The sequence below is a fragment of the Diceros bicornis genome, chromosome 3 (assembly GCF_020826845.1).
Source record: "Diceros bicornis minor isolate mBicDic1 chromosome 3, mDicBic1.mat.cur, whole genome shotgun sequence".
In the NCBI taxonomy this organism is placed as follows: domain Eukaryota; kingdom Metazoa; phylum Chordata; class Mammalia; order Perissodactyla; family Rhinocerotidae; genus Diceros; species Diceros bicornis.
Genome location: NC_080742.1, coordinates 11259126 through 11286928, shown reverse-complemented (window position 1 = coordinate 11286928; position 27803 = coordinate 11259126). Strand labels below are relative to the sequence as shown.

At 37.7% G+C, this 27803-nt stretch overlaps 1 protein-coding gene across 2 annotated transcripts; it reads left to right on the top strand.

The window, feature by feature from the left end:
• On the top strand, positions 1–27642 carry HBP1 (HMG-box transcription factor 1). 2 transcript variants are annotated; one of them, XM_058523306.1, is made up of 11 exons: positions 1–56; positions 7505–7688; positions 10015–10243; positions 13072–13210; positions 13580–13691; positions 13777–13889; positions 16200–16356; positions 17018–17162; positions 22742–23059; positions 25327–25468; positions 26533–27642. In XM_058523306.1, the coding sequence occupies exons 1-11, from the start codon at positions 42–44 to the stop codon at positions 26548–26550; spliced, it is 1572 nt and encodes a 523-aa protein (XP_058379289.1). In that variant the 5' UTR covers positions 1–41; the 3' UTR covers positions 26551–27642. The 2 variants fall into 2 exon arrangements, with proteins under 2 accessions (XP_058379289.1, XP_058379298.1); XM_058523315.1 differs by lacking the exon at positions 1–56 and adding an exon at positions 195–214.
• The last annotated feature ends 161 nt before the right edge of the window (positions 27643–27803 follow it).

Genomic DNA, 27803 nt, shown 5'->3' with positions numbered 1-27803 from the left:
GGTTGAGGGGAGGGGGAAGACGAAGCTTGAAAGACTTGGTAATGGCGACGGGTTTGGTAAGTAGGAAAGTTTCGGTTGAGAAGTGCGAGCGGCGGCGGGAGCAGCAACGCGCGCCAGGCAGGCCGGCGTCAGTCGCAGAGGGGGTCCGCGAGCTTCTGGCGGGGTTGTCGCGGCTTGGGCGGCCCGCGCTGGAGCTGCCCGCACTCGGCGGCGGGTTTGTTGTCTTCCAGTTCGGGAAGGGGTGGGGGTGGGGCAGGGAGGGGCAGGATCCCGCGGGGCTCCGGCGGCCGGCCGAGCCCGGGGCCGCGCTCCGCGTCCTCGGAAGGCTGCCCTCACCGTGGGGTCAGCTAACCGTCCGGGAACGGCCCGTGACGAGCTCTCTGGCCCGGCGGTCCTGGGCTTCCGGGCAGCGCGGCCCGAGGGGTCTCGGGGGCGGGGGCTGGGAGGAGTCGGCGAGGACGGCGCTGCGGGCCGGGTGGCGCGGTGGGTGGCCGGGCCGGGTGCGGAGGTGGGCCGGGCCTGGGCGGGGGAAGGGGCCGACGCGACGCCGGGGCTGCCCAGGAAAGTTTGACTTCAACTCCTCGCGTGTGGGCGGAGGGTCCGAGCCTGGCTCGGGGTGGGCGGCCGGCCGGGGGTGGGGGACCCCAGTGAGGCGCCGCCTCCTCCGGGGCCGAGTGAGGCTCTGACCGAGCCGGGAAGCTCGCGGAGCCGCTGGGCCCCGGGGCTCATTGTTACGCAGTTCGAATGAATGGGCTCCGAGGCGCCTGCGCAGTGGGGCTGAGCCGAGGGGAAAAACAAGCCCGGAGTCCAGGCCGCGGTCACATGATGGGGGGAGGGGAGGGAGCGCGATGAATGGCGAAAGAGGGTGGGGGATGGACTTGGCGAGGCCCAGGAGGCGCCGCCGCTGTGTGACCGGCAGTCGGGGCTGGGCAGGCGATTCCAGTCTCCGCCTTCCAACCTATGCTGCTGCCCCAGGCAGATTAAAACAAAACAGAAAAGAATCCAGGCGAGGTCGACAGCTAGGGCCCGGTGTTGGTAGCTTCTTGAAACGCTGCATGCTGTTTGGGGGATTTCAGTCGCCGCCGTTCTTTCTGCGCTATCTAGAGTTCATCCTTTAGGCGTTTTCAGCGAGAATCCTTTTTAAAAGAGGCTGACAGCAGGGCCATACTCGAATCTTTAGCTCGAGTTGCCACTGATGCTAAGACGGGAGGACGATACAAGAGTTGTGTATACTAGGAAGTGTTGGAGTCCTACCAACTACTCCGACGAAATGCTTTAGATGTTTTCCCCTCTAACTAGCAGTAACAGATGACTGCCAACAGGAGTTTTGAAATTCAAGTTACCTTTTGAGAATTAGAATAACTTTAACATTTTAAGTACTTTCCTATTGTTTAACTATTGATAATCTACATTTGTAATGTATTGCAAGTACTTTCAGTCTTTGTTTTGTTTTTGCTATTGTCTTTTGCTTTAGTTTACTGATAAGTGTGTTAGGGTCATCTGTTCAGTTTCTTTGATGAAATTACTCAGTTCTTGCTGGGTAGGCAGCATTTGACTAAGTTTTAAGGAAATTCGAATTATATTAAAAAGAATTAAATCCACTCAAGTTTTTGAGCTACTTTATACTTTTGAGGAAGCCGTTTAACTACTTTACAGCAAAATACTGCTGTTTATCCTAACTTGACTAATAGTTTATTTATAGAATGAAAATTTGATTTCACTTTATATTTTCCGTCTTATTTAGTTTCATAAGCCCAGTTACCTTTTCTTTCTGCCTGGAAAGCCCTTCCCCTTCGTTCGCTTTGCAAACTTCTACAACATACATTAAAAAGTTACCTTCTCCCAGGATTTCCCGGCACACCTATCAACCCCCTTTTCCACGCTTCACAGTGCCTACCTCTCAGACTTCTAACATGGTACTGTCGCTTTAAGAGTTGTCTCCTCCGCTGTTTTAGTTTCTTGGGACCCTTTCCTTACTATCCTAATGCTCAGTGGTGAGGGCAGATGGCCTGGGCTTAAGGACTGAATAAACTGCTAGACCCTGAAGGTCCTTGAGGGAGAATTGCCAACTGGTCTCTCATATTTCTGTTTGAAATGAAAATATGAGTACTTTTTTTCTTTCATAAATTGTAAGAAGTAACTACTGTGTTAATGAGACAGTGCCAGGTATTTTACATGTATTGTCTTTTAAGTATGAGAGTATTTACTCAGAATGAGAAAATAAATCAACAAATTAATCTTTTTAAGCTGACAAATACCTTGTATATGACAAAATTCAGAAAAAATGATGTTCTTGTTTAAGTGCCTGACACATCAGCAATATTTATATTCCTTCATATTTTGACCTGTATTTATTTTGGTGCTTCATATCATAATTTATACTATAGTTTTCTAGAGAGAGAATAGAAAAATAATTTTCTAATGTAGTTGATTGAATTTTTAAAAGTTATGATAGCAAAGCTTTTTTCACAAATTGTTATATGTAATGTGAAATGTTTTAGGATTACAATCAAGTTTAAGAAAAGTTTCTTTCATATATGAGTTTTTAGATGATTTCAAGTTGTTTTCATACAAGGACTTGTCTTAAATACTGTTTGAATTGAAAGTACTCTCTTAAACAGGCTTGTGGATGGCTTGTAGTGGTATATTTGGGTTTTCTGTTATCTTCATCAGTATCAGCATTTCATGTCAAATCAGCATGAAATTAGTAAGAAGCTGTGTAGCTGTGATTAATAAGAACTGTACAGACAGTGCAGGCACTGTCCAGCAGAGGCAGAGTCTCCTCTGGGCAGCAAGGACTGGTGAGATAGCAGAGTGCTTTGGAACCAGGTAAGGATGTGGGATGTAGGATCTTTTATACCTCTAACAATTACCATAGTAGACAGGTATTGGTCCCATTTACAAAGAAGAAAACTAGGGCACAGAGGTTAAATTGTTCAGAGTCTTTTAAGTGGTAAGGGATATTCTACGTAATATATTTTACTGAAGGAATATCACTCACTGTTGGGGTGTGGTGTGTGTGTGTTTGTTTCTTTAACACTGGCAAACCAGAGTTGTAGAAACATTTCTTTGAAATCTTTTGTTTGACGTTTCACTGAAAATGTTCTAAAAGAACTGCATTAAGGCCCCCAACTGCTTTTGGTGTAGAAAGTTGCATTTAATATAGTTTGTTATGGAGGCTGATTTTAGCTTGGAATTATGTAATGCATTTTAAATACCTCAATTCCTCATGTTAGAGATATAAATTAATTGCAAAATATCTTTTCTTCACCCCCTCCTCCCACACAATTTGAGCTTGATATAGAAGTCCTTTAGGATTAGGGGAGGGCATATGGAAGGTCCTTTCCTTGATATCCAGAATGAGGATGGAAAGGTAAGGATTGGGGGAAGAAGAGGCTCTTGAAAGTAGGAGTGTAACCTATGTTGGTCTACACCATTTGTCATTTTTCTCAGTTCTTTTCAAAAAGAAAATGGTCCCATTTAGTCGTTGAAATGCTGTTTTCCTCATCCAGAATACTACTTTGTTTGCAGAGCTGTTTTGAGGTTTATATAAAAGTAGATGAAGTATGTGGAAATGCTCTGCACATAGTAGGTAGGCATTTACTAAACCTAATTTCCTCCTTTTTCATTCACTGAGACTTAACTATTTCTTCCTCTCCTTTTATCTTCCTAAGATTTTGTGGATATTTACTTCTGAAAGTTTGCAAGACAAAAGCAATAGGGCCCTCCCATGCCCACCCAATAAAAATTTGTAGTATTGAACATGACATTTCAGAGCACAACTGCTGGAGAATTTTACTCTTCTCTTTTGAGAAGCACCCAACTAGTGAAGAGTTGACATGTGCAGAGTTACTAAAACACAAGGCAAACTCTGTTGAATCCTGTAATACCAAAGCCATACACAAAAGCATGAATGAACAACAGAGTTAGCTCTACCAGGAGATATTTGAAAGAGGAGCTTGTTGATTGAAATAAATATCTGATTGGGGTAATGGATGTGGGGGTGTATTTTTGAGTATGGACTCTTCTCGTATTCCTTTACTGTATCAGAGGTCGTGCTTCCCCCAAATCGTTTGACAGAGAAAAATGAGAGACAGAAAACTTGCATTTGTACATGGATTTGAATTTTGTTTTCATATATTTTATTTAATTCTCACAATAGCCCTGTGAGGTAAGTAGACATACATGAGGCTCAGGTTAAGGTGCCTGCCCCAGGTTTCATGGCGAGCAGGAGTGACACTCAAGTCTGTGGACTTTAAGTCTAGGCTGCCATTTACTGTACAGTAGGTTTATAGAAGCAAAACCTCCATCCTCTCGAGACCAAACTTTTGATAGCCTTGAGCAATGAGAGGTGCAAACACACAGAACTCAAATTCAACATGTATTTATTTAGTCCCTTTTGTTATTTTTAGATAGCTCTGTTTTGAAATTAAAATTTTTTTTACAATTTAATTTAAGGAGTATTGTGATGGGATGTTGGTAGATAACAAAGACAGAGTGCTGAAGAAATGATAGAAGTTGCAAGGTGTTAGTGTCCTGTAAATGGTGAGCGGTGGACACTGCAGGACCTGGTGGACACTGCAGGACCTGCTGATGGGAAAGAGAAAATCTAGCTGGGAAGAATGAGAACAGAGAGCTCTGCAGAGGGAGTGGGGAGAGCAGACAGACTGCAGCTCTACCTCTGTGGATCCCGGGAGCAGCTCTGTTGCATACACTTAAGGATAGCTCTGAGGGGATATATCTGCATAGTGCAGCCTCTGAATTTCATAATAAAGGTAAAAAATCAGAACATTTTCAAGTTTCAGATTGCAGCCGGGGCTGACTTCCACAGATCACATCTGTATGTGAAGCACAGTATAGTAGATGTTCACGTTATACCCAGCAGATTTGCTGTAACTCTATAATAAGACTGTGATTAATTGGAATGTAATAGATTATACTAAACTGGAAAAGTGTTCATTTCTTGCTTATGCCTCAGACATCCTTCAGATAGGTAAACTTTATTGGTACTTTATTTGCCTAAAGTAATGGTGTGATACGTGACTTATTGAGATGTGTTGGATAACTTGTCATAATGTTTCCCAGGGAGGAAATTGCTGAAGCTGAGTTAGCTATCTGGTTTCCTATTGCTACTGTTTTCAATAACTGTTCTATTTAGGACATTAAGTGCCCAGAGTACGTTACAGTATTGCCATATGTCAGTCTAAGGATAAAAAACACTTTTAAGAATTCATTTTACATTTCTCGCACTCACTTTGTTTTGGTTCATCCTTATCACTACTCTAGGAGGAACGCAGAGCAGAATCATTAGCCCTGTTTTACAGATGAAGATACTGAGTTAGTGAGAAGCTCAGTCACTTAGGTCAAAGATTTAGTAAGTGATGGAGCTGGAATCAAAACCCATGTTTCCTTACACCTAACCCAGTGCCCTTTTCCCTACTCCATAGTACATCTTACAGTCAGGCTTGAGTAAGGTTCTAAAGCAATGCCCAGGATATGGGTCATTTTTGAGGGGTGCAGGCAGAAAGCATCCAAAATAGAGTATTAGAAATAAAGTGAGGCAGTAGGCAGTTTGGCTGTCTCTGTTAAGAACCTTAAGATGTTTAATTGCCATCCACCTACAAATCTGTCTCTGGGATTCTAAGGAAATAATCAGATGTAAACAAATACTTGAAAAAAAAATTTTAATTCAGTTTTATTTAGAAGAGTGAAAAAACTGGGAACAAGGCGTTCAGCAGTAGGAGGGAAAAGTAAATATTGGTACATCTTTGTGATATATATAATTTAACTATTTAAAATAGATCTTTGAAAAAAATTAATGACATAGGAAAATGCTTATGAACTTAAGGAAAAAGATATCAATTATTTATAATATGAAGTATGAAGAAAAATATATGTAGGTATCTACATGAAATCATGTAGGTATCTACATGAAAAAGAGATTGGATTGTAAGGTAATATACTGAAATGTTAACAGTATCTAAATCTGGTTGGTGGGATTAGAAGTAATTATTTTATCCTTTTTTTTAAAAAAATGATTTTTTCATTCTTTTCCATAGTGATCGCGTATTTTATAATCAGGAAAACATATTTCATAACAAAAAGATCATGAAAAAGTCTTTGTAGAAGAAAATTTGTCCATGTTGCCAGTGTTTGTTGGTGATTACATCCTGGCTTAGAAAGCTCTGGTATAAATATTAAGCAAATAACATCTTTTCACTGCATTTTTTGACCAGCCTGGGCTGGGGTACTTGACTTTTAGTGACTTTTAACAGCAATATATTGTATTGTTTTATTTTGAGGAAAAACTGTTTGTTATGTTAGTCAAAATTTTTTGTGTATTTCATATTAGCTCATTAGAACTTTTTTTTAAAAAAGAGATTTGGAGTGGAGCCTGAGAAATCAGGAAATCTACCTGCTGTTGTCACCCATTAAATAACCAATTTGATCATTGTCCAAAGGCAGGATTGTAAAGGTATAACCGCATTTTACTTTCATAACAAAATTTAGTTGGTGGACTTTACTGAGAAATTATTTGGGTGTATTAACCTATGTTATTTTCTTGCTTGTGATAACTTTGTAGGCTTGAAATGAAAGTAGATTTACTATTTGTTTAGCTAAATTTCCCATGATTAATATTCATTTTTCTAGAAATTATAGCTTCATCAGAAGAATATAGTTATCTTTCTATTATAGCTAGGTCCCAAATTCTCCTTAAGAAAACATAACATTTTTATTTTTATTCAAAGTATAATATATGACCATTTTAAGAAACTCTTTCTTAAATATTCTTTAAAGAGTGTAATTTTAGTTGTGTTACTCTTGTTCACTTTCAGAAGATGAGAAAACAAAATACAGTCATGTGCCACACAACAAGGTTTCAGTCCACAATGGACCAGATATGTGATACTGGTCCCATAAGAGTGGTACCATATAGCCTAGGTCTAGGTTTGTGTAAGTGCGCTGTGATGTTCGCACAATAATGAAATTGCCTAACGACGCATTTCTCAGAACATATCCCTGTTGTTAAGCGACGCATGACTGTAATGAACACAGTTTGTAAACAGATAAATTAGAATCTTCAAAAAATGAAAAAAACAGAATCTTCAGTCTTTTTAAATTTAATTAAAGTTTGTTAATTCACTTTTAAATTTGAAGATACAAATTTAAAAAAATGTTTTATTGGCCTCAATATTTGCGTCTGAGAGTTACTAGAGTAAAGAAGTAAAAGTGTATATATAACTGTGCTGCTATTCTTTTTGAAGAAAAGACTTTTATAACTTCAAGATAATAATCCTTTGGGATTTGAGCGTAATTTAGTGCTGACTACATGGCTGTAGGCCAAGCAATCGGAGTCATCCAGGTCTAAAGGATTCGAGGGGGATACAAACAGCAGTGTACGATTAAGTTAAAGCTACAGCATTGTGATCTGATTGACTTTATACTTATATAATCTCTAGATCACATGACTTGACATTTTTTCTCATATTATTTTTATTTTCAGTCGGAGCACCATAACATGGTGTGGGAAGTGAAGACAAATCAGATGCCTAATGCAGTACAGAAACTCCTGCTGGTGATGGACAAGAGAACTTCAGGAATGAATGACTCATTGGAGTTGCTGCAGTGTAATGAAAATTTGCCATCCTCACCTGGATACAACTCCTGTGATGAGCACATGGAGCTTGGTAAATTAAAAGTTTTTTAGGAATCTCACAGAGATTCAGATTGATTGTCATATTTAGTCAGCTTCTCTACCTACCTTGAAATGCTAAAAAGTATGTGAAGTTTTTGTATATTAAGAGTTTCAGTGGTCTCTTGTTACTGCTTGTAAAGTATTACTTAAAACCAACCTATTGGTTTTAAGTAATAGTTTTGAGCTATTTATGGTTATCATAGAGACTCATTTACAGATTATCAGACTAAAATGCCTTGTGAGTAAAGATTGGTCTGTTAAACACCCTAGGAAAACCCTGCTGTTTGGCTTTTCAAAAGATGTTACTTTTGAAACATCCCAGTGAGCTCAGTGAATTATGCATGGCCATTCTTCATGGCTGGTTTTGTGGTATGGTGGGGAAGTTACAGTGGACCCTTGAAACTTGAGGAGCTGACATTTGTGGTTATCACTACTGCTCATACTCCAAGATGTGTGACCTGGAGAAACGTGTAGGTTTGTTGAGATATGATTTTGAATTGTATTGCATTGAGGCCGGTGTTGAAGAATAAACACCTAATGAGTGACCTTGGTTTCCTGCCCAGCTTTTCAGCTTGGCTTTGTCCACATTTAATATGCAGTTTTCCTTAATGTTCACAAAAACCCTGAGAAGATATCATTATCCTCATTTTACAAATGGTGAAATAGAGGAGATTATATGCTGGGAATTTCGAGATCCTGAAGGAATGGGGATCTGTTTGAATGCCAAGGAGTTGCAGGGCCCTAATATTCATTGAGTAGTGGTTACTGTTGAGCAAGGAGCACCATTTTAATCAGGTAGTTGATTCTCCACCATCACGTTTTCAGGAGCAGATCAGGAACTTAGAGCCCAGGGGGGTCAAAAACTTGCACCACCCCTCATGACTTCAGTTTAAAAGTGGTTAATTTCCTGAACTTGCAAGACAGAAATGAACCCTTTGCAGTAAATAAATAAGTGATGGTCAAAGAAGGATGTTGGCAGTGAGGGAAGGGATATAGCTACAGCAGCATGAGAATGATGGGGTGGTTATCTTCAGTTGTATGGTATTTTGGCTGCTCTGTGAAAAGGGGATACCTTCTAGTCAGTTTTATGAATGGATATCCTGAATCAGAACTTGTAAGTAAGACATTTCAGTTTTAGCAGGCTATTCTGGGATATTTGCCTGAATGAGAATTATGTGTATGTACTTTTATAGTGACATTTTAGGAGAACTCCCAAGACTAGTAGTTTTTTTTTTTTTTTTTGTGAGGAGGACTAGCCCTGAGCTAACATCTGATGCCAACCTTCCCTTTTTTCTTGAGGAAGATTGGCCCAGAGCTAACATCCGTGGCCATCTTCCTCTACTTTATATGGGACACTGCCACAGCATGGCTTAACAGGCGGTGCATCGGTTAGCGCCTGGGATCTGAGCCTGGGATCTGAATCTGCGAACCCCGGGCCGTCGCAGCGGAGCATGCGCACTTAACCGCTTCTGCCACCCAGCCGACCCCTAGAAGAGTTTCTTGACCTACATAGTGAAGGGGGACCCAGTGGATCTGTAGAGTTTGTAGGTGTGTCATAGAGAGTTTTTTCCTTAAGGCCTGCAAGGTGCTTTTTCTCCCCTTCTTTCTTTTGCTTTTAATTCAATTTTTTAGAATGTAATCTTCCTTATAGTGTTCATAGCCTTGGTGTGTAGAGTGGTACCTGGGTACTGTTTCTAGTTTTCTCTCTTGGGGAGCTGAGACTCTATCAGGAACTACCTTTTGGGAACATACTTTTAGGAAAAAATAACCAGTAAATATTACTCAGTGAAAAGAAATAATTTAGCATCGTTAAGTTGAGTCTCATCTTTGAAAATTGTTGTTTTCATTATTGCAGTAATCTTGTATAACAGGTTAATAAAATGTGTAAACAGTAAATACATATAGGCACACATAAAATGCCATTTTCCTCATTAACATGTTATTGTAAAAATGTCACAGTGGTGTATGGATTATTCCCAGGTGAGCTATAAAAAACTGGGGAAAAAAATCAGAAAACACAGACCTGGTTTTTCCAGTCTGTGAACAGTTGTGGTAATTTTGTGGTTTAGGTAGTGAAGTCATCAATACATTTACATTAATTAGGTTTACTTTTCCATCAGACTCTGTTGACCCTTAAATGTATAAGGTGTCATTTTTTTAAATTGAAGCTTGTTTTATTCAAGAAAACATTTTGAGTTTATACTTTTTCTCTCACAAAATTAATTAGCTAAATTTGAGGACTTCTCTTCCAACTGTAATTATAATGTTCCTTGTATTAGTAATTTCCTTTTTATAATTTTGAGTGTGCTTATTTGCAGATGACCTTCCTGAACTTCAGGCTGTTCAGAGTGATCCTACCCAATCTGCCATATACCAGCTAAGTTCAGATGTTTCACATCAAGAATATCCAAGACCATCTTGGAACCAAAATACCTCAGACATATCAGAAAATACTTACAGTGAAAATGAGGTGGATTGGCTAACAGAATTAGCAAATATCGCCACCAGTCCACAAAGTCCACTTATGCAGTGCTCATTTTACAACAGGTAGGAACATTGGTTATATTTTTATTGAAAACTTCTGTCATCACAAAAAGCTATTAATTATTTTTTTTCTGGTTTTAAAAGAAATAATGCTATTAGCCATCTAATGAATGGTTTACTTAAATAAGAATTTAAGTAATTAGAATTAAGCTTCTTGTTTTATAATGATCAAAGAGATATTTTATGAGAACATGATTTCATACTTTGAGAATTAGATAAAAGTGATATGAGAAGAACAGAGTCAGAAGATATTTGTAAATATTTTAAAGTCATCAAAAAATAAATGAGACCAGAAAATACTTCTATTATATATTTCTACTTATGGAAATGAAAATTGTATTTGTCTAAAGAACCATAATTATAATAAACATTATCAAAATTTAAACTTTTATCAACCTTGAATTTGGTTCCTTTTGGTCTAGGTTTATTTTCTTCCACAATGGATGTGGCCTTACTTGTCTGTTTGCTAATACTAAAATTTGCTGATATTAAAATCTTGAATTTATAAAGGTGGACTCCCATTGGTAAAAACCACTGTTTTATATACCCAGACCAGAGTTTAAGAAAATGAGTTGTGCTATGAAATTGTGGAAGCTTCCAACTAATATTCCTAGAGAGATCTAAGTGGATAATATTTTATTAATTATCCCTAAAATTATAAAATTATCCGTGTAAAAAGACATAGATAAATGAGAGTTTGTAGGGGAGAGAGATGCCCAGGTTTGCACTCGTGGGTGGATAAACCATAGTCCATACCAGGTGATGTAGGAATAACTGAATTTTGATTATGCTCCTAAGAGGATAATTCTTTGCTAAAGAATAATCTTTTTAGGTGTGAAGCCCTGGTTTTCTTACAACGCATTAAGTTAGGCTGTTTTCTTCTCTTCAGCAGGATATTGGCCTTTATTTGAGCAAATTCAATTTAGTTAACTTTGGTTTAATTCCATGAAAATTTCCACAGGAAAGAAAACTTGCCTGTCAAGACTACTAATTCCATTACAGTCCCAGTTTTCATTGTAATCTTAATAGTCAAAAAGCTAAAAATTCTTTTACGATTTAAAAAAACAAACCCTGATTTTACTATAGGACTTGAAAAACATGAGTAAAGAAGTATCTCCCTAGAGATGTAAATTTATTCTCTGCGGCCTTTTCTGTGCTTCCTTCTTCCTAGGGAGCCAGACCAGGAGTCATGCTTTGCAGTCTTGGCTGCCTTCTCCCCTTTTCAGTGGCTGTTCACGCCACTTCTTGTAGTATTAAACTCGGTTGGTTGTAGAGCTGTGGGTGTCTGAGTTGTAACTGTACCGTACCAAGGGGTTGAGGACAGGTAACATTTATATTATCCCTGCATAGATAGCGGGATGGAGAGACCAGTGGTAATAGTGTTTTAGACATGTTGAGCATGTTAATTTTTACAGAACATTTAGGCCATATACATTTTAGAACATCACTTTGTTACTTCTCTCTTAAACGGTTAAACAGAAGAACTGATAAACTCATTTTCTTTTATTAGTCACGAAGGCAGGGATGAACTTAAGGAATTTTTAGCAGTTTGGCCATTTTCTAATATTTCATAAAGATCTAAATGTATAGTAAAAGGAAGAAATCGGGCAAAGATGAAACATTCAGTATTTGTAATTTTGAAATCCAAAATTGATTGGAGAGTATGCAAAAGGCATGGAAAATCGAGAGGTTTTTATTTAAGAAGTGCTGTGAACATAAAAGCAAAGTATAGTTTCATAGATCCTCATTTAAAAGTAATTTCTGCAAAGGTATAATGAAAAAATGTTAATGAGGATAAAATAAACATTGAGGGGCTAATAAAATTTCCCAGGGAATAAGGGAAGAATTGGAAAGTACGATGCCCCTCCCCTTCTTGAGAAGAGGGTTGGTACAGGCGTGCATCAACTTTTTTCTGTTAAGGACCAGATCCCTCTTTGGCATCTCAGAGAATTGGCCTGATTTGGGACCTTCAGATGGGTTTGCCTCCTGGCCCCTGCAGTCTTCCTCTCGGCTGCTCTCCAAACTCCTGAGTCAGTACACGTTACTGGTCATCCTTTATGGGCTTGCTGCCTCCTGTTACCCTTCCAATGAAGAGCTGATCTGTTTATGAGGAAGGATCTTAGTGTGTTCGTGGGAGCATCATGTACTCTAAAGGGAGCACTGCCTGGTGAAGAGACTTTGGAGAGGACAAGGGGAGAAGGGGTAACTTTTTTTAAGGTGATCCTGGGGGAAAATAACTAGCCTTATGTGTAGATGCTTTTCAGCAAGTTTGTATTAGAAAACAAGAAATAGCGTCCAGTTACAGGAAGTTGCAGATAGGCTGCTTTCTGCTATAATAAGTTTAAGCATTTTGGCTTGATGTAGTTGGTTGTATCTGCCCAGTGACAGATGGTTGGTAGATAAAGAGTTCAGTGTTGGTCACATTAAGCTTAGATGCCCTATTCATATTGAGACTTATTGACTACATCAGAGTAGAAGAGGGAGATGCACAAGGAGCCCTGCACAGGGGGTATTATGTGCCATGAATGAAAATAGGCACATTTATATGTACTTATTGATATAAAAATGAATGAATAAATTAAACAGTAATTTGGAATTTAAAATACATTGTCAAAACTGAATAAAATGGTGTTTAAAATGTGTGAAGAGGGCTTGGGTAAGAAGTTGTTACAAAATAGCATACTATAAGTGAAATCTTGATGTCTTGAGTTTTCCATAGGTATCTTATATGTAATAACATTGACATTATGAATAGGAAGTCCTTTTCCTCAAAAGGAAAGATATACTTTAAGGATTTGTGCTTTATGGTTAAAACTACTTCTTTATTTTAGATCATCTCCTGTACACATCATAGCTACTAGCAAAAGTTTACATTCCTATGCACGCCCTCCACCAGTGTCCTCTTCTAAGAGCGAGCCAGCCTTCCCTCATCACCACTGGAAGGAGGAAACACCAGTCAGACATGAAAGGGTGAGTTTATTCATGAGATGAAACTTTAACTAAGTTTGCACAACAGTTGAAATATATTAACTTTTCATAAGAAATTCTTTTGAAGCACATACAGATGGGAAATAGGATGTCTCGTTGTTCAGCTAGTGATCTGGTTTAGATTTTATGTACAGCTCTATTAACTGTTTGGAAATAGGAAAGAGTGTTACTAGCGGGAACATGCATTTAACTAAAACTACCCAGAACTTCAGTTTTCGAAGGTGTATTTTTCAGTAAGTTTAGAATGATTAAGTTATCCATTAATAAGAAGAGAGTCTGAAGCCTTGAGATAAAGATAGATATTAACAAAATGTGTTAAAAATAAAAATAATTTAATATTTTTCTCCATAGGCAAATAGTGAGTCAGAATCTGGCATTTTCTGCATGTCCTCCCTCTCAGATGATGATGACTTGGGATGGTGCAATTCCTGGCCTTCAACTGCTTGGCACTGTTTTTTGAAAGGTAAAAAAATACTTGAATTTTTTACAGCTTACTTGTGTAGCACACTAGTCATATATCTAACATTTGTTTTTTACTTAAACTTTAGGCACACGACTGTGCTTTCATAAGGGAAGCAATAAAGAATGGCAGGATGTTGAAGATTTTGCTAGAACTGAAGGCTGTGATAATGAGGAAGATCTCCAAATGGGCACTCACAAGGTTGATTTAAAATTTTTAAAACTTTTCAGAATCTTTCAAAAGGAAACCTAAGGTTTATTGTTAGTCTACAGGAGTGTCCTACATTTACTTTCGTATTTAAAGGACATCTTACATTTTAGGTAAAGGTTTAGCGACTACTCATCGTTGCTTAGCCTGATGGAGAGGAGCAGTGATTTTAGGTTTACCTTCATAATTATGCTTTCTTAGATGGGAAAAAGAGTGTATTTCCCAGCACTTTTTATACATTTTTATGTTGGGGAAAACTAAACTGGCATTAAAAATAAAATGAATAAATAAACAAACCAAAGCCTTATCTTATTCTGCAAAGTGCTTAATTCTCCTATGGATAATTGAGAGTTGATTGTATTAAGTTACTTTTTAAATGACCCCATTTCAAAGCACTGGCATTTTCTAAGTTGATAAGCAAAGCAGTAGTGGGCAGCAGTAAGATAAATATCGGTTGACACCTTTATCTTTGAAATCTTTAATTTCTCCATTTCCACTGTAGGCAGAGAAGTTGGGCATGTGAAGTGTGCTTGTTTAAAATTCTTGTTTGGATCCTGCTGTCCCTACTATTGAGTCTCTTGAGAAAAACGGTCCTGACTTGGATGCCTTCAGTTTCCCCATCCTGCTGTTACTCTTCATTCTAGTGAAGTTGGTCATAGTCTGACTTTGGCCTCTACCACTCTGCTAAAATTGTCTCAGAGGTTGACTAGCTTGATTCTCATTTCTAGCAAGACTTCTGCTTGTTCTGTTAGACATCTCTGCAACATTTGACACGGTGCATTGTCTTCTCTTGATTTGTGTAGCACGGTCTTGATTTCTCTTTCTAACGTCTCTGTGTTTTTTGCCTGGTGGCTTGTCTGCCCATGATGTGGCATGTAATTACGATAAGCTTCTGCCCCTCCTCACTCTTCACCACTTCCTCTCTGCTGATAATGTCAGCAGCTGCTCCTTGGGGGCCTGTGGAAAGCACTCTGGTCTTGGAGTCGGGAAGCCTGGGCTCTCTTTCTAGCTATTCCAGCAACTCTGTGTGACTGACCTTGGGCAGATTGTTAACCCCACAAGCACTGGCTTCCTGATCTGTAAAATGGGATTGGATTAGTTCTTAGGTCTTACAGCTCTAAGAGTTAGAAAATTCTGTAATTCAGTTATTTACAAATATATGGCTATAGCCTTCACTTGCATGTTTCCAAGTGCATGTTAGACATCTGTACTTGAGTACCAATCAGTTCTTCAAACTCAGCTTATTAGTATAACCAAAACTGGACTCACCTTTTTCTTCTCCTTCCTGGCCTACTCTTTCCCTATTCTTTTAAAGGTATTATCCTTCTTGATTGCCAGATTCAAAACCGTGAAGTTGACGGTTCCCCTTTTCTCCCTTCATATTTAGTCAGTCAGCTCTGTTTCCTTCAAGACTATTAACAGTCGTCCTTCTTTCTCATTCATTACTGTGTTCATGCACTAGTTCATGCACCAGTAATGATTGGATACTATAGCTAACTGTGGGCATGTCTGTCTCCTCTGTTTTCCTGTCAGTTTAGAGTAGGGATCATGTGTTAATGCCCGTGTTTTCAGAGCCTAGCACCTGGCATGTACTAAGTGCTCAAAGAAAATACTGGTTGAATTTAAATTTAGCCTGGTTCTACCACCACCTGCACTGGTCAATTGAAGCCTGTAATGGGTTTCTCTCGTTACATCTTCAAATAAATTGAATACTAGAGGTTACCTTTTATTCTGTAGTCTTTATCATCATCTTAAAATTGACAATCATAATAATAAAAATACTTTCATTACTTCCCAATACCCTCTCAAAGGAAAGTTCAAGCACTTTGCCTGTCTTTAAGATCTTTTTATTTACTAACTGGCCCCTCCTTTTCAGTCTTATTTGCCCCCACTCTGAGCTCACTGTATTTTTAGCAAATACTCAGCACTCTCCAAAGAAGTTAATGACAACTATTCCTGGTGGAAGGCATGTTTTTCTACCTTTCTAAATTTCATTCTTTTAAATCCGAGTTCAAATGGGAATTGAAAGCCCTCTCTAATCTCTCTCTTTTGGAGTTAATACCTCCTTTTATTAAACTCCATTGGCATTATTTATACTTGAGTTAAAGTGCTTATTCCAATCTGCTTCATATTGTAGTGATTTATATGTGTGCCTTTCTTCACTATCAGATTGAAAGCTCTTAAAGACAGGGTTCCTGTCTTGTTTATTTTTACTTTCTCCACAAAGTCTTACACATAATAGAAACTTCACAATATGTTGAATTGAACATTGCCAATTTATTCACTCTATGCATGTATTTTCAGGGCTATGGTTCTGATGGTCTAAAGTTGTTATCACATGAAGAAAGTGTATCATTTGGCGAGTCTGTACTGAAGTTGACTTTTGATCCTGGTACAGTAGAAGATGGTTTACTTACTGTAGAGTGTAAGCTGGACCACCCTTTCTATGTTAAAAATAAAGGTAGGGCTTCAATTTGAATTTGTAGTAACTTTTTAAAGAAAGCTTCTTAAATCTGTAATTATGTCTCATGGCATAATTCTTTGATGATTAAGAAAAAATGAAGGGAAAACTTCTTTCAAACTAAATAAAACTACCATAGGAAAAGCCTTATAATAAGACCTAGTGATGCTTTAGTGTCTTAGCAGGAGTCAGGTGGAGCTCTACTTCCTGTGGGTATGAACTTTTAGATTCATGTAGCATACTATAATAAGCTCTCTGTTATCTTGATATAGTTTGGAGAATGGAGTATTCTGGGTAGTTACATTTTGGTTTAGGGTTACCAAATGTGCTACATACCTGAATCACTTTTCAGAGGCTTATGACAATAATACCATGTTAAACATAATTCAGAGACTATTTCATAGTCTCAGTCATCATCGTTTATCGCTTACTATGGATTGATGGAAGCGCTGCTTGATAGAATCTGTATGTTAATAAAATGCTGAATTCAACTAGTTTTGGAGGGCTTTTGCATTCCTTAAAGAAAATACTTGGACTTGCTTTGTGGCAAAGATACATGACTTGTGTTAAAAATCTCTTGGGACTTATTTTAAGCAACAACTTTTTATTTTTTAGACTCAGTCCCCATCCTTTATGTAACTATTGTTTGATTTAACTTTAGGTTGGTCATCGTTTTATCCAAGCTTGACTGTGGTACAGCATGGCATTCCATGTTGTGAAATTCATATTGGTGATGTATGTCTACCTCCTGGACACCCCGATGCCATTAATTTTGATGATTCAGGTGTTTTTGATACATTTAAAAGGTAATATTGGATTAATTAATGCTTTTTTCTTTTTTTTCTCTTAAAGTTTACCCTTAGCCTCCCTAATTATTGCTAAGTCAGATATTTAGGAGGTTAAACCTTTCAAGATTTGTATGTTTTTTTCCTTTGGTTAACTGTATCCTTGTTTAATAATCATTTTGAGCAAGCGCATTAGTTGCATGGATTAACAAATAGTAAAAATAGCAAAAACTTGACATTTGGAAAGATTTTAAAGAGGGAAGTGAGTTTTCCTGAGGTCACCTTGCTAGTAAGTGGTAGAACAGGACAAGAACCCACATGTGTCCTGACACTCAAGAAGGTTGACCAACTGCCTCAGATTGTATGGTGTATGGAACTTTTCTGGTTTTAGCACTGCAAGTCCCGCATCCCTGGAAACCCCTCAGTCCTGGGCAAACTGGGACACTTGGTCACTGTACTCCCAGAAGGTGCCCAGAGAAAGTCTGTATGTAGATATCTGGGATTTTAAGACATTCTTTCTTTCAGATAATTATCAAATCTATAGGCATTAAGAAGAGAATTCTCAAGAGTTCCTGCTGGCCTGTAGAGTTTATTTCATTCAATTTAATATAATAAAATACAAGATTAATATATTTTTATTTCAAAAGGATGTGAGACTATTACTTAAAAAAGCACCTAGCCCTGGGCCTGGCATGGGCTGTAAACATCTATGGGATTGGAATCTCAGTAGTGGTGATTACATCCCTCATATACACTTGTTTTTGAAAAGTTATAGAAAGATGGACAATTTTAAGGCCTGATACTCAGTATTCTTGGGCTGTAGATCAGTGATACCTCTTAGGTTTTGATGAGAGTGTAAAATCTTACGGCGCTGAATATCAGCAATTCCATTCCTCTGTATGTCTACCCTAGAGAAGTAAATTCTTAGAGATGGACTAGGAGATGTGTGAAAGTTCATAGCTGTGTTGCTCATGACAGCAAAACGTGAAAACAATATCAATACTCATTAACTGGAAAGTGAATACATAAATTGTGATATAATCATAGAATGGAATTCTTTTTATCATGGAAAATGAATGAACCTTAGCCACACATTTTAAAACATGGATCAATTTTAGAAATAATGTTAAGTAAAAAATAATCAGAAATATACAGTATGATTCCATTTTTTATGGAATCAGATGTTCTTTGGAAATATATCTAATAAAATTATAAATTTTATTATTTATATAGTATGTATAATACATGTTATACAGTTATGCCAGGAGTCCCCCAGACCACCCCCAGGTTCGATGATTTACTAGGAAGACTCACAGGATTTTCAGCATATAGTCATACTCACGGCTGTGATTTCTTATAGCGAAAGGATATGAAACAAAATCAGGAACAGGAAAGGCGTGGGGTGAAGTCTAGGGGAAGCCAGGCTTCCAGGAGCCCTCTCCCCCACTGCTTATTTCCTTCAGCAGTGAGTCTGAGTCATTCTCTAGGAGGGAAGCTTGTTAGACACTCAGCACCAAGGCTTTTATTGGGAGCTGGTCACACAGGCTGCTTCCGCCTGGCACGTACCAAAATTTCAAACTTGGGAAAGGAAAGCAGATGTGCACCGTGTGGTTTGTACACACAGTGTAGGCACAGTGGGCCACTCTTATCAGTTGTGAGAAGGATGGGAACCCTCCTGAAATCCAAGTTCCAGATGCTAGTCAAGGGCCAGCCTTGTAAGGGAACCCTCGAAAGGAGAGCAGTCAGGCCTGCTAGGTGAACTCTCCTGCACGATGAAACATTATATATCACATGTTAACATAATGACTGCTGCTATAGTATTTATATGTTGTATTTATGAATAATGTATTATTTTTATATTAAAATTGAGAAAGTGAGGGAATGATAAACCATTCAGGAGAATGTTATCTCTGGGGTAGCAGATGGGGAACTTGAGTGACATTAGAAATATTCTACTTCTTAATTTAGGTTGTAGGTTCATTCGTATTTATTTGAATGCTTTATAGAGTAAGTACATATATGTTATATAGATTTTTTATATATCAAGTTTTGCATAGTGTAAAACTTTGCTTTTTTAAGCAAAAAGAAACATTTGGTTACCTAATTCCTGTTTTGCCAAGGTAGGAGGTTCTCATCACTTGGTCCCACTGAATAGCAATCACTTTTAGGATGACCTTGGGCATTGGTCTCATTTCAGTGTGGAGTGACAGCAACACTCCTCCATTCCCCTCCTCATAAAGGAGTGAAAATGGGCAGTTTCATCCAGGAGAAACCATGAAAAAGTTGAGAAGCGTGAGGTTGACTAAATTTTCATTGTGGATTGGACTATGCCTTGGCATAGGGAAGGGCAAGAAGGGAAAGAAAGGCAGGAAGAAGAAACACTTAGTCCAAGAGGGAACCCCAGAATAAATTCCCAGGTACCACTTGGGGATTTGGGGTGAGCTCTTGGGCCGTGCTGTACAGGGAAGCATGTTTGGGTAGATTTTAGCTTGGTTAGGATCAGAAGTCAGCAATAAATTGATGAGCTCTTAAACATAATTTGTGGCTCTGTTATAGAAAGGAAGCTTCCAAGTGAGAGCATGATTTGGAGGAGGCCATTCAAGACACGGAGAATTGAGGCCAAGTTTCTAGGCCTCAGGCAGCGTTAAGACAGTCACTTCTCACTGTGTGAAATTGACGTTTCTGTTCAAGTAATATAATCTAACAAACTTATTGAGTGCCTATTATGTACCAGGCACTGTACATGTTAACCTATTTGATCTTAACTACCCTCTTAGATTATATCCTCATTTAACAGAGAGAGAGAACTAAAGCTGAATTAGTTCTGAGTTAGTGTCAGAACTAGGATTCAAGGCTATATGGTGTAAAGATTCTAAATTTAGTACTCTTATTTACCAATCTAGGTCACTTCTACAATAATACTAGATACCCTAATTGAGCACCTACCCTGGGCCAGCCTCTGCCCTGAGTGTTGTATATATCGTTCTTTTGGCTGTGCAACGTTGCATAGCACGTGGTGTCTTCATGTTAGAGATGAGTCAACTGAGGCTACGTGGTTCATTTCATCTGGCCAAGGTCATGTTACTAGTAAGTGGCAGAGGTGGGATTTGAACCCAATTAAAATTTTACATTATGGTGTTCTTCAGAATTACTTATTTTACGTTCTCAGTCAGTCATCAAACATTTGAGAGCCTGGTATGTGCTGGGCATTGGGGATTTAAAATCAGTTAAGACGTAGGCCTGCTTCTGTGCTTCCAGTCTAGAGAAGGGAGTGGATTAGTCAGTGTGGACAGTGTATACGTGCTGATTGAGAGGCAGTGTAGCCTGGTAGGAACATGAACTCTGGACTGTCTAGATTCAAATCCTGGCTCTGCAATAGATTGGCTTGTGGAGGGTGGGGTAAGTTAATTAACTTTTCTATGGCACTTAAAAAAAAATCTGTAAAATGAAGATAATATCAAAGGGAGGTTTAAGTGAATTAATATTTGTGACATGGTTAATAGAAACTACTGTTGAGGAGTTTTTCTTTTTAATAATTAGTGCAAATGGGAAGGGGCGTTCTAAGCTGAAGGAATGGCATGTAGAAAAGAAAAAGTCAAGGTGTGAAATAAGGCCCCTTTCAGGAACTACAGACAGTGAAGAGAAGGAATGCTGAGGGTAGCAAGAGAGTAAGCTTTTTTTTTAGATATTCTATCTAATATTTTAGTGCTGTTGTCATGTCAAAATCCTGAATTCTGTGACTGAATACTTCAAAATATTTTAAGTTGTATCCATAATGGAAATAGATGACAGTTATATTTGTACCACTAGACGGTGGAGTTTTCAAATTTCAGTAATTAGCTTACCCTATTTTAACATCTTTTGGTATTTCAGATTGTAGTTATTTTCCTTCAGTAGAGATTAATAATTTTGTCAGGTTCATTTATAATGCTTAAGTTTGCTGTTCTTCTAAATTATATATGGGAGGGGCTTAAGATAGCAAAAATTGTTTCTCTGACATAATACTGATTGCTGAGCATTCATCAGTTGATTTTGGAATCATACTTTAAGTACCTTTATTTCGTGTAAAACCTTTAAAAAAATAGATGTGTGGTTGATAACTGGTAGAAGTCATTTTTATTGTGCGCTTGAGTGGCGTGGACCTCATTCATGTAGCTCTCTCCATCTGTCTTTAGAGTAATCCATAATCTCCTATTGCTTTTCCTTTAGGCAAGTACTATGCCTATAGCTGATATCAGTCTGTTTTGATGTATTACCAGAATTTCTGTTTCAGAGAGAATTAGAAACTGGGTTTAGGATAAAAGTTTTCTGCTAAGATAAAAAGTATAAGCAGTAGGAGTTAAGATAGTTGGACCTAAAGAGAATTTTTTGACAGGTGTATCTTTAGGCTGTTGTCTATACTAGCACTAATTTGCAGCTAATATTTTCAATTAATCTGATTATTATTTGTTCACCTTGAGTTTAGCCAATGGCAGTGTGAAGTACCATGAGACTTGGGAGGTGGACAGAGAGATCTAGGTCTGGATCTAGCAACTTGTGGCCTTGGGTGAATAATACTTTATCTTTCTTAGCCTGTTTCTTCATATACAGAGAGGATAATGATACTCTCCAAGTAAGCTTGTTGAGAAAATAAGAGATAATGTGGATAGCTAATTTCCATGCCTATGTAAACTGAATACACCAAATAAATTAAGGCCTTTCCTGATCAATGTGGGTTTTTACTTATTAGGCTATGTTACAATATATGGATGGCCTTTAGGGGAGGCTGATGTATATATGTCTCTTTGTACTTGAACAAATTTCCCAGATTACTGTGCATTTTAAGTTTGTTTAGCTGTGTTTAACCACTTTTGACTGCCCTAACCCAACATTTTGTCTTCTATAGTAGTTAGTCTTTAGGCCTGGTATATGCCTGCCAATCCATTTTAATTTTCTAGTTTTAGGTTTCTATAGGCCAAGAAATTAGATTATCAAATTTGTCAAAAAGTGAGTTTAAAGTAGGAATAAGTGGGTTGTGTGGGGTCTGGAGGAGGTACTTGCTATGAATAAAGTATGTATTATAACAAATTCCTTTGGGGGAGGCTTGAAGACTTTTTTTCTTGTTAACTTTTGTATTCCCTGCAGATGTTTTTAAAAAAATAATTTTAGTCAATGCATACATAAGCTTTCATCTTGTAAGCAACTATCAGTGGTAAAGTTGTTAAAGTAGCGTTAGTAACGTTATATGGGGGAAAATACATTGAAATTTTCAGAGCCGGCCCCGTGGCGTAGCAATTAAGTGCACGCACTCCACTGCTTGCGGCCCGGGTTGGGATCCCGGGTGTGCACCGAGGCACTGCTTGTCAGGCCATGCTGTGGCGGCGTCCCATATAAGGTGGAGGAAGATGGGCATGGATGCTAGCCCAGGGCCAGTCTTCCTCACCAAAAAGGGGGGGATTGTCTGGCGTGGATGTTAGCTCAGGGCTTGATCTTCCTCACAAAAACAAAAAAAATTACATTGAAATTTCCAATCAGATGTAAGGAGTTTTAAAAAAATTGTTTTTACAAATCAGATAATTAAATTGAATTAAAACCACGTTAATAAATTTATTTATTTTTAGCTATGACTTCACGCCTATGGATTCTTCTGCAGTCTATGTGCTAAGTAGTATGGCTCGTCAGCGTCGTGCATCTTTGACTTGTGGAGGACCTGGAGGTCAAGACTTTGCAAGATCTGGACTCAGTAAAAACTGTGGCTCACCTGGATCATCACAGCTCTCTCCCAATTCTTTGTATGCTAAAGCTGTCAAAAACCACAGCTCAGGGACTGTGAGTGCCACTTCTCCTAACAAGTGCAAAAGACCAATGAATGCCTTCATGCTTTTTGCCAAAAAATACAGAGTTGAATATACTCAGATGTATCCAGGGAAAGATAACAGGTAAAAATAGTGATGTTTCTGATTATAATAATAGAGTAACACTTCGTGCAGTTCACAGGAACTGAGATAGTTAAGTCAACTTATTCTTTAGTAGCTTTTATTACTGCTTTCTTTCTGTTTTCTTAGGTTGACTTTAAAGTAAAAAGTTTAAGTGGAATTTTTGGGGGCGTGTGTAATTGTTTTATAATACCTAGACAGATAATTAGGTTGCCAGTGGTAAGGATCTGCCTTCTAAAATAACATTAAATGTCATTTGCCTATTAGAGGACACAGTTCTAACAACTGACCATTCCATCTTTATAGAAAAGACTAGCACTTTCTTGTTCAGATCTCAAGGATGTACTTATTTTACAACTGTGTCATACTCTGGAATGTGTGGGCATTAGCAATGCGTGATAACTGCCAGATTTGTTGAATGACTAAACTTAGAGGTGTCCTCAGGAGAGCCCAGGAATAAAAATGAACTCTGGTCCTTCCTACTGTTAGCTTGTACCCTTACCTCATCTCTTATAGTCCTCTACGACTCACTCCCTCACAAACCAACCAAGTCCTCCACGTATTAAAATTATCTCCTTCCAGTATTCCTAGTTCCCTGATAATCAGAACTACTGTTTCCTTTCCCCTCGAACTCACGAGAACAGTCAAATGATTATCCACATAAAATAATCAGGTTTTGAACTCAGGTTTGAATGTCTCATGAGCTTAATTTTTTAATATATATTGTGTATATACATGTTTTGAGATATAATTGACATATAACGTATTAGTTTCAGGTGCACAACATAATTTGATATTTATATATATTGCAAAATGATCACCACAATAAGTCTAGTTAACATGTCACCATACATAGTTATAAATTTTGTTGTTGTGATAAGAACTTTTAACATTTACTCTCTTAGCAACTTTCAAATATACAGTCCAATATTATTAAATATAGTCACCCTGCTGTACGTTACATCCCCATGACTTATTTATTTTATAACTGGAAGTTTGTATCTCTTGACCATCTTCACCCATTTCGCTCACGCCCCACCATCAGTAACCACCAGTCTGTTCTCATGAGCTTAATTTTTAAGTATTTACATTTTAAAAAGAGAAGTGTCTTATACCAAATGCATCTCTGATTTGGGAATTGATACATATGTGAATATTTTTCATTGATTTAACTGGTAAATGTGTCAACCATTATATGGTACCTTTAACCCAGAGACTATAAAAACTGGTTTTCTTTTTTAATAAAGGAAGATGCAGTACAATGTTTAATTGCATCAACTTATTGGATAAAAATTATATATATTTACTACGTATTTAATTTCTTTTTCAGTAGGGGAGCTTCTGTGATTACTGTTCTTCTAAAGCTCAGATGCCTGTCTCTAGCTTCCGTATCAGTTGTGGAATTATTTGCATGTACTTCATGCCATCATTCCAGGACCTTCTGTTTTGTATGAGTGTCATGAAGTTAATAGTTGAAAGCTCTTCATAGAATGAAAATGGTCTGTGTCTGTGTGTCCTGGATGAGACTATTTAGTAGGTTTGGGAGCAGACTCCCAATATAACAAATAGGAAATAGCTTCAAATTTCTATCATGATGTCTTATCGCTTTGACTTCTTTCCCTTTGAGTTCACGCAGTTTGCCCAAGTGATAAGTACAAATATTGCCCAAGGTTTATTTTGTGTCATCTTAGGAGGTAAACAGTAATGTGCCTAGTTAATACCATCACATTTTCACTTTGGTTGCATGAATGAAGAAAAAAGACTTTTATTATTATAACAATTTGACGGGTTATGGGCACAAACAGAAAGTAAGAATAGCTTTTAATCCAAGGTTGAATACTTTATGCGGCTGAATACTTTATGCGGCTGATGCTGAACACTGTCTGCCGTAATATCTTAAACATCCTTGAAAAACTGATGTACTAGGTATAGATCCAGTGGTAATCTAAACGATTTCTTTGAAATATTTAACTTTTTCCTTTAAATCTAAGCTTTGTAGAACATCTAATTTTTAGCCATTTTAGATGTCCTTTGACAACTGGAGACATTGGCACTATTCCGGGAGGCTTTAACTGCCAAGGTTATGATGAATGGACCGTATGACTTGGGATTTTACTGGAAATGACTATAGCCTTGACCTTTTCCCTTCTCTATGTTGGACAAGATTTTTGTCTTTTTTTCTTTTAACTTTTATTTCTTCTTGAAGTAGCAGCACATGAATTTAATGAAAAATTCTTGCCATTAGTATTATGTAAATATTTATTTTACAGAGCCATAAGTGTGATCCTTGGTGACAGGTGGAAGAAAATGAAGAATGAAGAGAGAAGGATGTATACATTAGAAGCAAAGGCTTTGGCTGAAGAACAAAAACGTTTAAATCCTGACTGTTGGAAAAGGAAAAGAACCAATTCAGTATGTTTCAACAAATAGTTGCTTAAAATTATCTTGACTTTATCCTCAAAATTGTACTGGCATGTTGGAATGATCATTATAACCTTTAAAAGGTTGTGTTGATACTGTTTCTCAGCCTTTTTATACTTCAAAATCTAATGTTTTTAAACCATCATATAAGGCAGGCTGCTTTTCTTTTCATCATTAAGTACTATTTACTCTCCTAGCACAGAAAGTAGAAATCTCAGGCATGCTTAATGAGAATGTTTGTCCAGAAATGTTGAGGTAAATAATTTTGGAACATAGTATTTCTAGTTGGGTTGAAAGATTAATATCACAGTAGAAATTTTTTCTAATTTTTGGGTGGTATGCCTCAGCAGCCTTTCATTTCTTAATCAGTGAAGGGCTAAGGAGGATGGAGGTCTGAGGGTACATTAACCAACCTTCATGGGGACTTGTGACATTTGTGCAGAATTTCTAGATTAAAAACCTCAGGAAGGAGAATAGAAAGGCCCAGGAAGACTGGTAAATAAGTTTGCACCATAATAATGCTATCTTGGACAGAACTGATCCTTAGAACTTTTCCATTACTAGATTAGCATCTTTTAAATTAAGCATTTTTAGATAAATTACAAGAAAACTTCACATGATAGAATGAACTCAATTTTAAATATCATTTAAAAAGAAAAGGAAGACATTAGTATTTTGCAGCAGGAGGGCTGGCCAAGGATGTCTTAAATTCATTCCATGTATTTATGCCTTTTTCTTTGTAGTAACATGCAGTTTACATCTGTTTCACTTTTTCAAGAATTTCTTTTAAAGGAGTAGTTCTGTTGCCTTAGAATTCCTTTTACCTCGATGCCCTTTCTTCTCTGCTTATCCTAGTCCATCTCTTCTCATTATCATAAATTTTCTGGATGCTTGAGTCATCAGATACTAGCAGACTTTTTTTAAATCATCACCTTTGAGTAAGCGATCTTTTTTTAATAGTAAGTTTATAAATATTACCTTATCTATCTTAGCTTTCATATGTTAGAATTACTATGTATTGATTTGTTAACATTCACTGAATTTTATCTCCACAGGGCTCACAACAACATTAAACCAGGATGCTTATGCTCTTAAGTCTGTATTTGCATAAACATTGACCGTTGATGGAAAGACTTAAGAAGATCAAGGTCCCGTTATTTGTCCTGAATTCGTGTCACCATAAGATACTGATAGCATTGAGTCTTGAAATGATTTAATAATATGAGTGAGGATTTGCTTTCTCCATTAGAGCATTAAGTAAGCTAAAACTATCAACATTGTAAACCAAATTGCCTTATTTTTCTTCCAAACTTCATATGTCTATCAGGTAATATAGGCTTGAAAATTGATATCCTGTGGTGCTAAAGTATAGTAGAAAGAGAGGAGAAGTGTATACATGTTTTATTTTAAATTGTACAAAAGGGGAATTTAAAAATATGTAACTGCTGTTTATACATTGGCTCCTTACTGCTTATTAATCGGTATTGTACACATAATGGAATGCAACAGAAGCTGGGAGTTGGCCTTTCCTTGAGCAACCACCACATGGCTCAGCATCTGTGCCAAACACGGGAGCTCCTAGTCTGGCCAGTGCCAAGAGGCTACCAGAACATGTGGCAGGTGGATGGTGTCGGTGTCCCAGCGTAAGAGCCACCTGCTGCCATTACCACCATTATGCTGCGTTTATGCACCAGGTGGCAGCACCCATCCGTGATTTCCAGTGGAGACCTAGCCCAGGCCAAGGTAAAGTTAGTTAATAGCATTGGGATATAGTCACTGTAATGGTGCTATTAACGGTTGACACCATTGTATTTTTTAACTTTGTGTTCTGTATCTCCTCAGCCACATATCTTAAATATCTTATTGTGTCATCATATCTTTATGGTGGGGGCAGACTTTGCACTTATGACAGTGCAACACTTGCACTTTACTTTCCTTCCAACTGTCTAAAATTAGAGCAAATACATTGGCAATACAGCTGCTTTTGCTCTGAGCTACAATCATGGCTTTTCATGTTACTTACCAAGTGGTGTTTCTGGTTAGGAATCACAGCTGTACAATTGATTTCAGTTCATTATACTTCATGATGTTGCCCCTAAATTTTGCACACTATATTCTTGTATATTATTATTTCAAATAAAATGGAAAGAATTGTTTATCTCTGACTTCTGCTGATTGATCTTGACTGAATGATGTGTGAGTCATCAGAACAACAGGGTCAGGGGATGGAAGACAGATGATACATTAGGAAGTTGCTGATGGGATTTTAAACATTAAATTAAAAACAAAATGTTAATAATGGCAAAGGCAATAAAAAACAAGGAGC

Coding starts and splice junctions, on each gene's coding strand:
- HBP1 (XM_058523306.1), top strand. Junction 10,244..13,071: donor CAGTGCTCATTTTACAACAG/GTAGGAACATTG, acceptor TCTTTATTTTAG/ATCATCTCCTGTACACATCA. Junction 13,890..16,199: donor TCCAAATGGGCACTCACAAG/GTTGATTTAAAA, acceptor ATGTATTTTCAG/GGCTATGGTTCTGATGGTCT.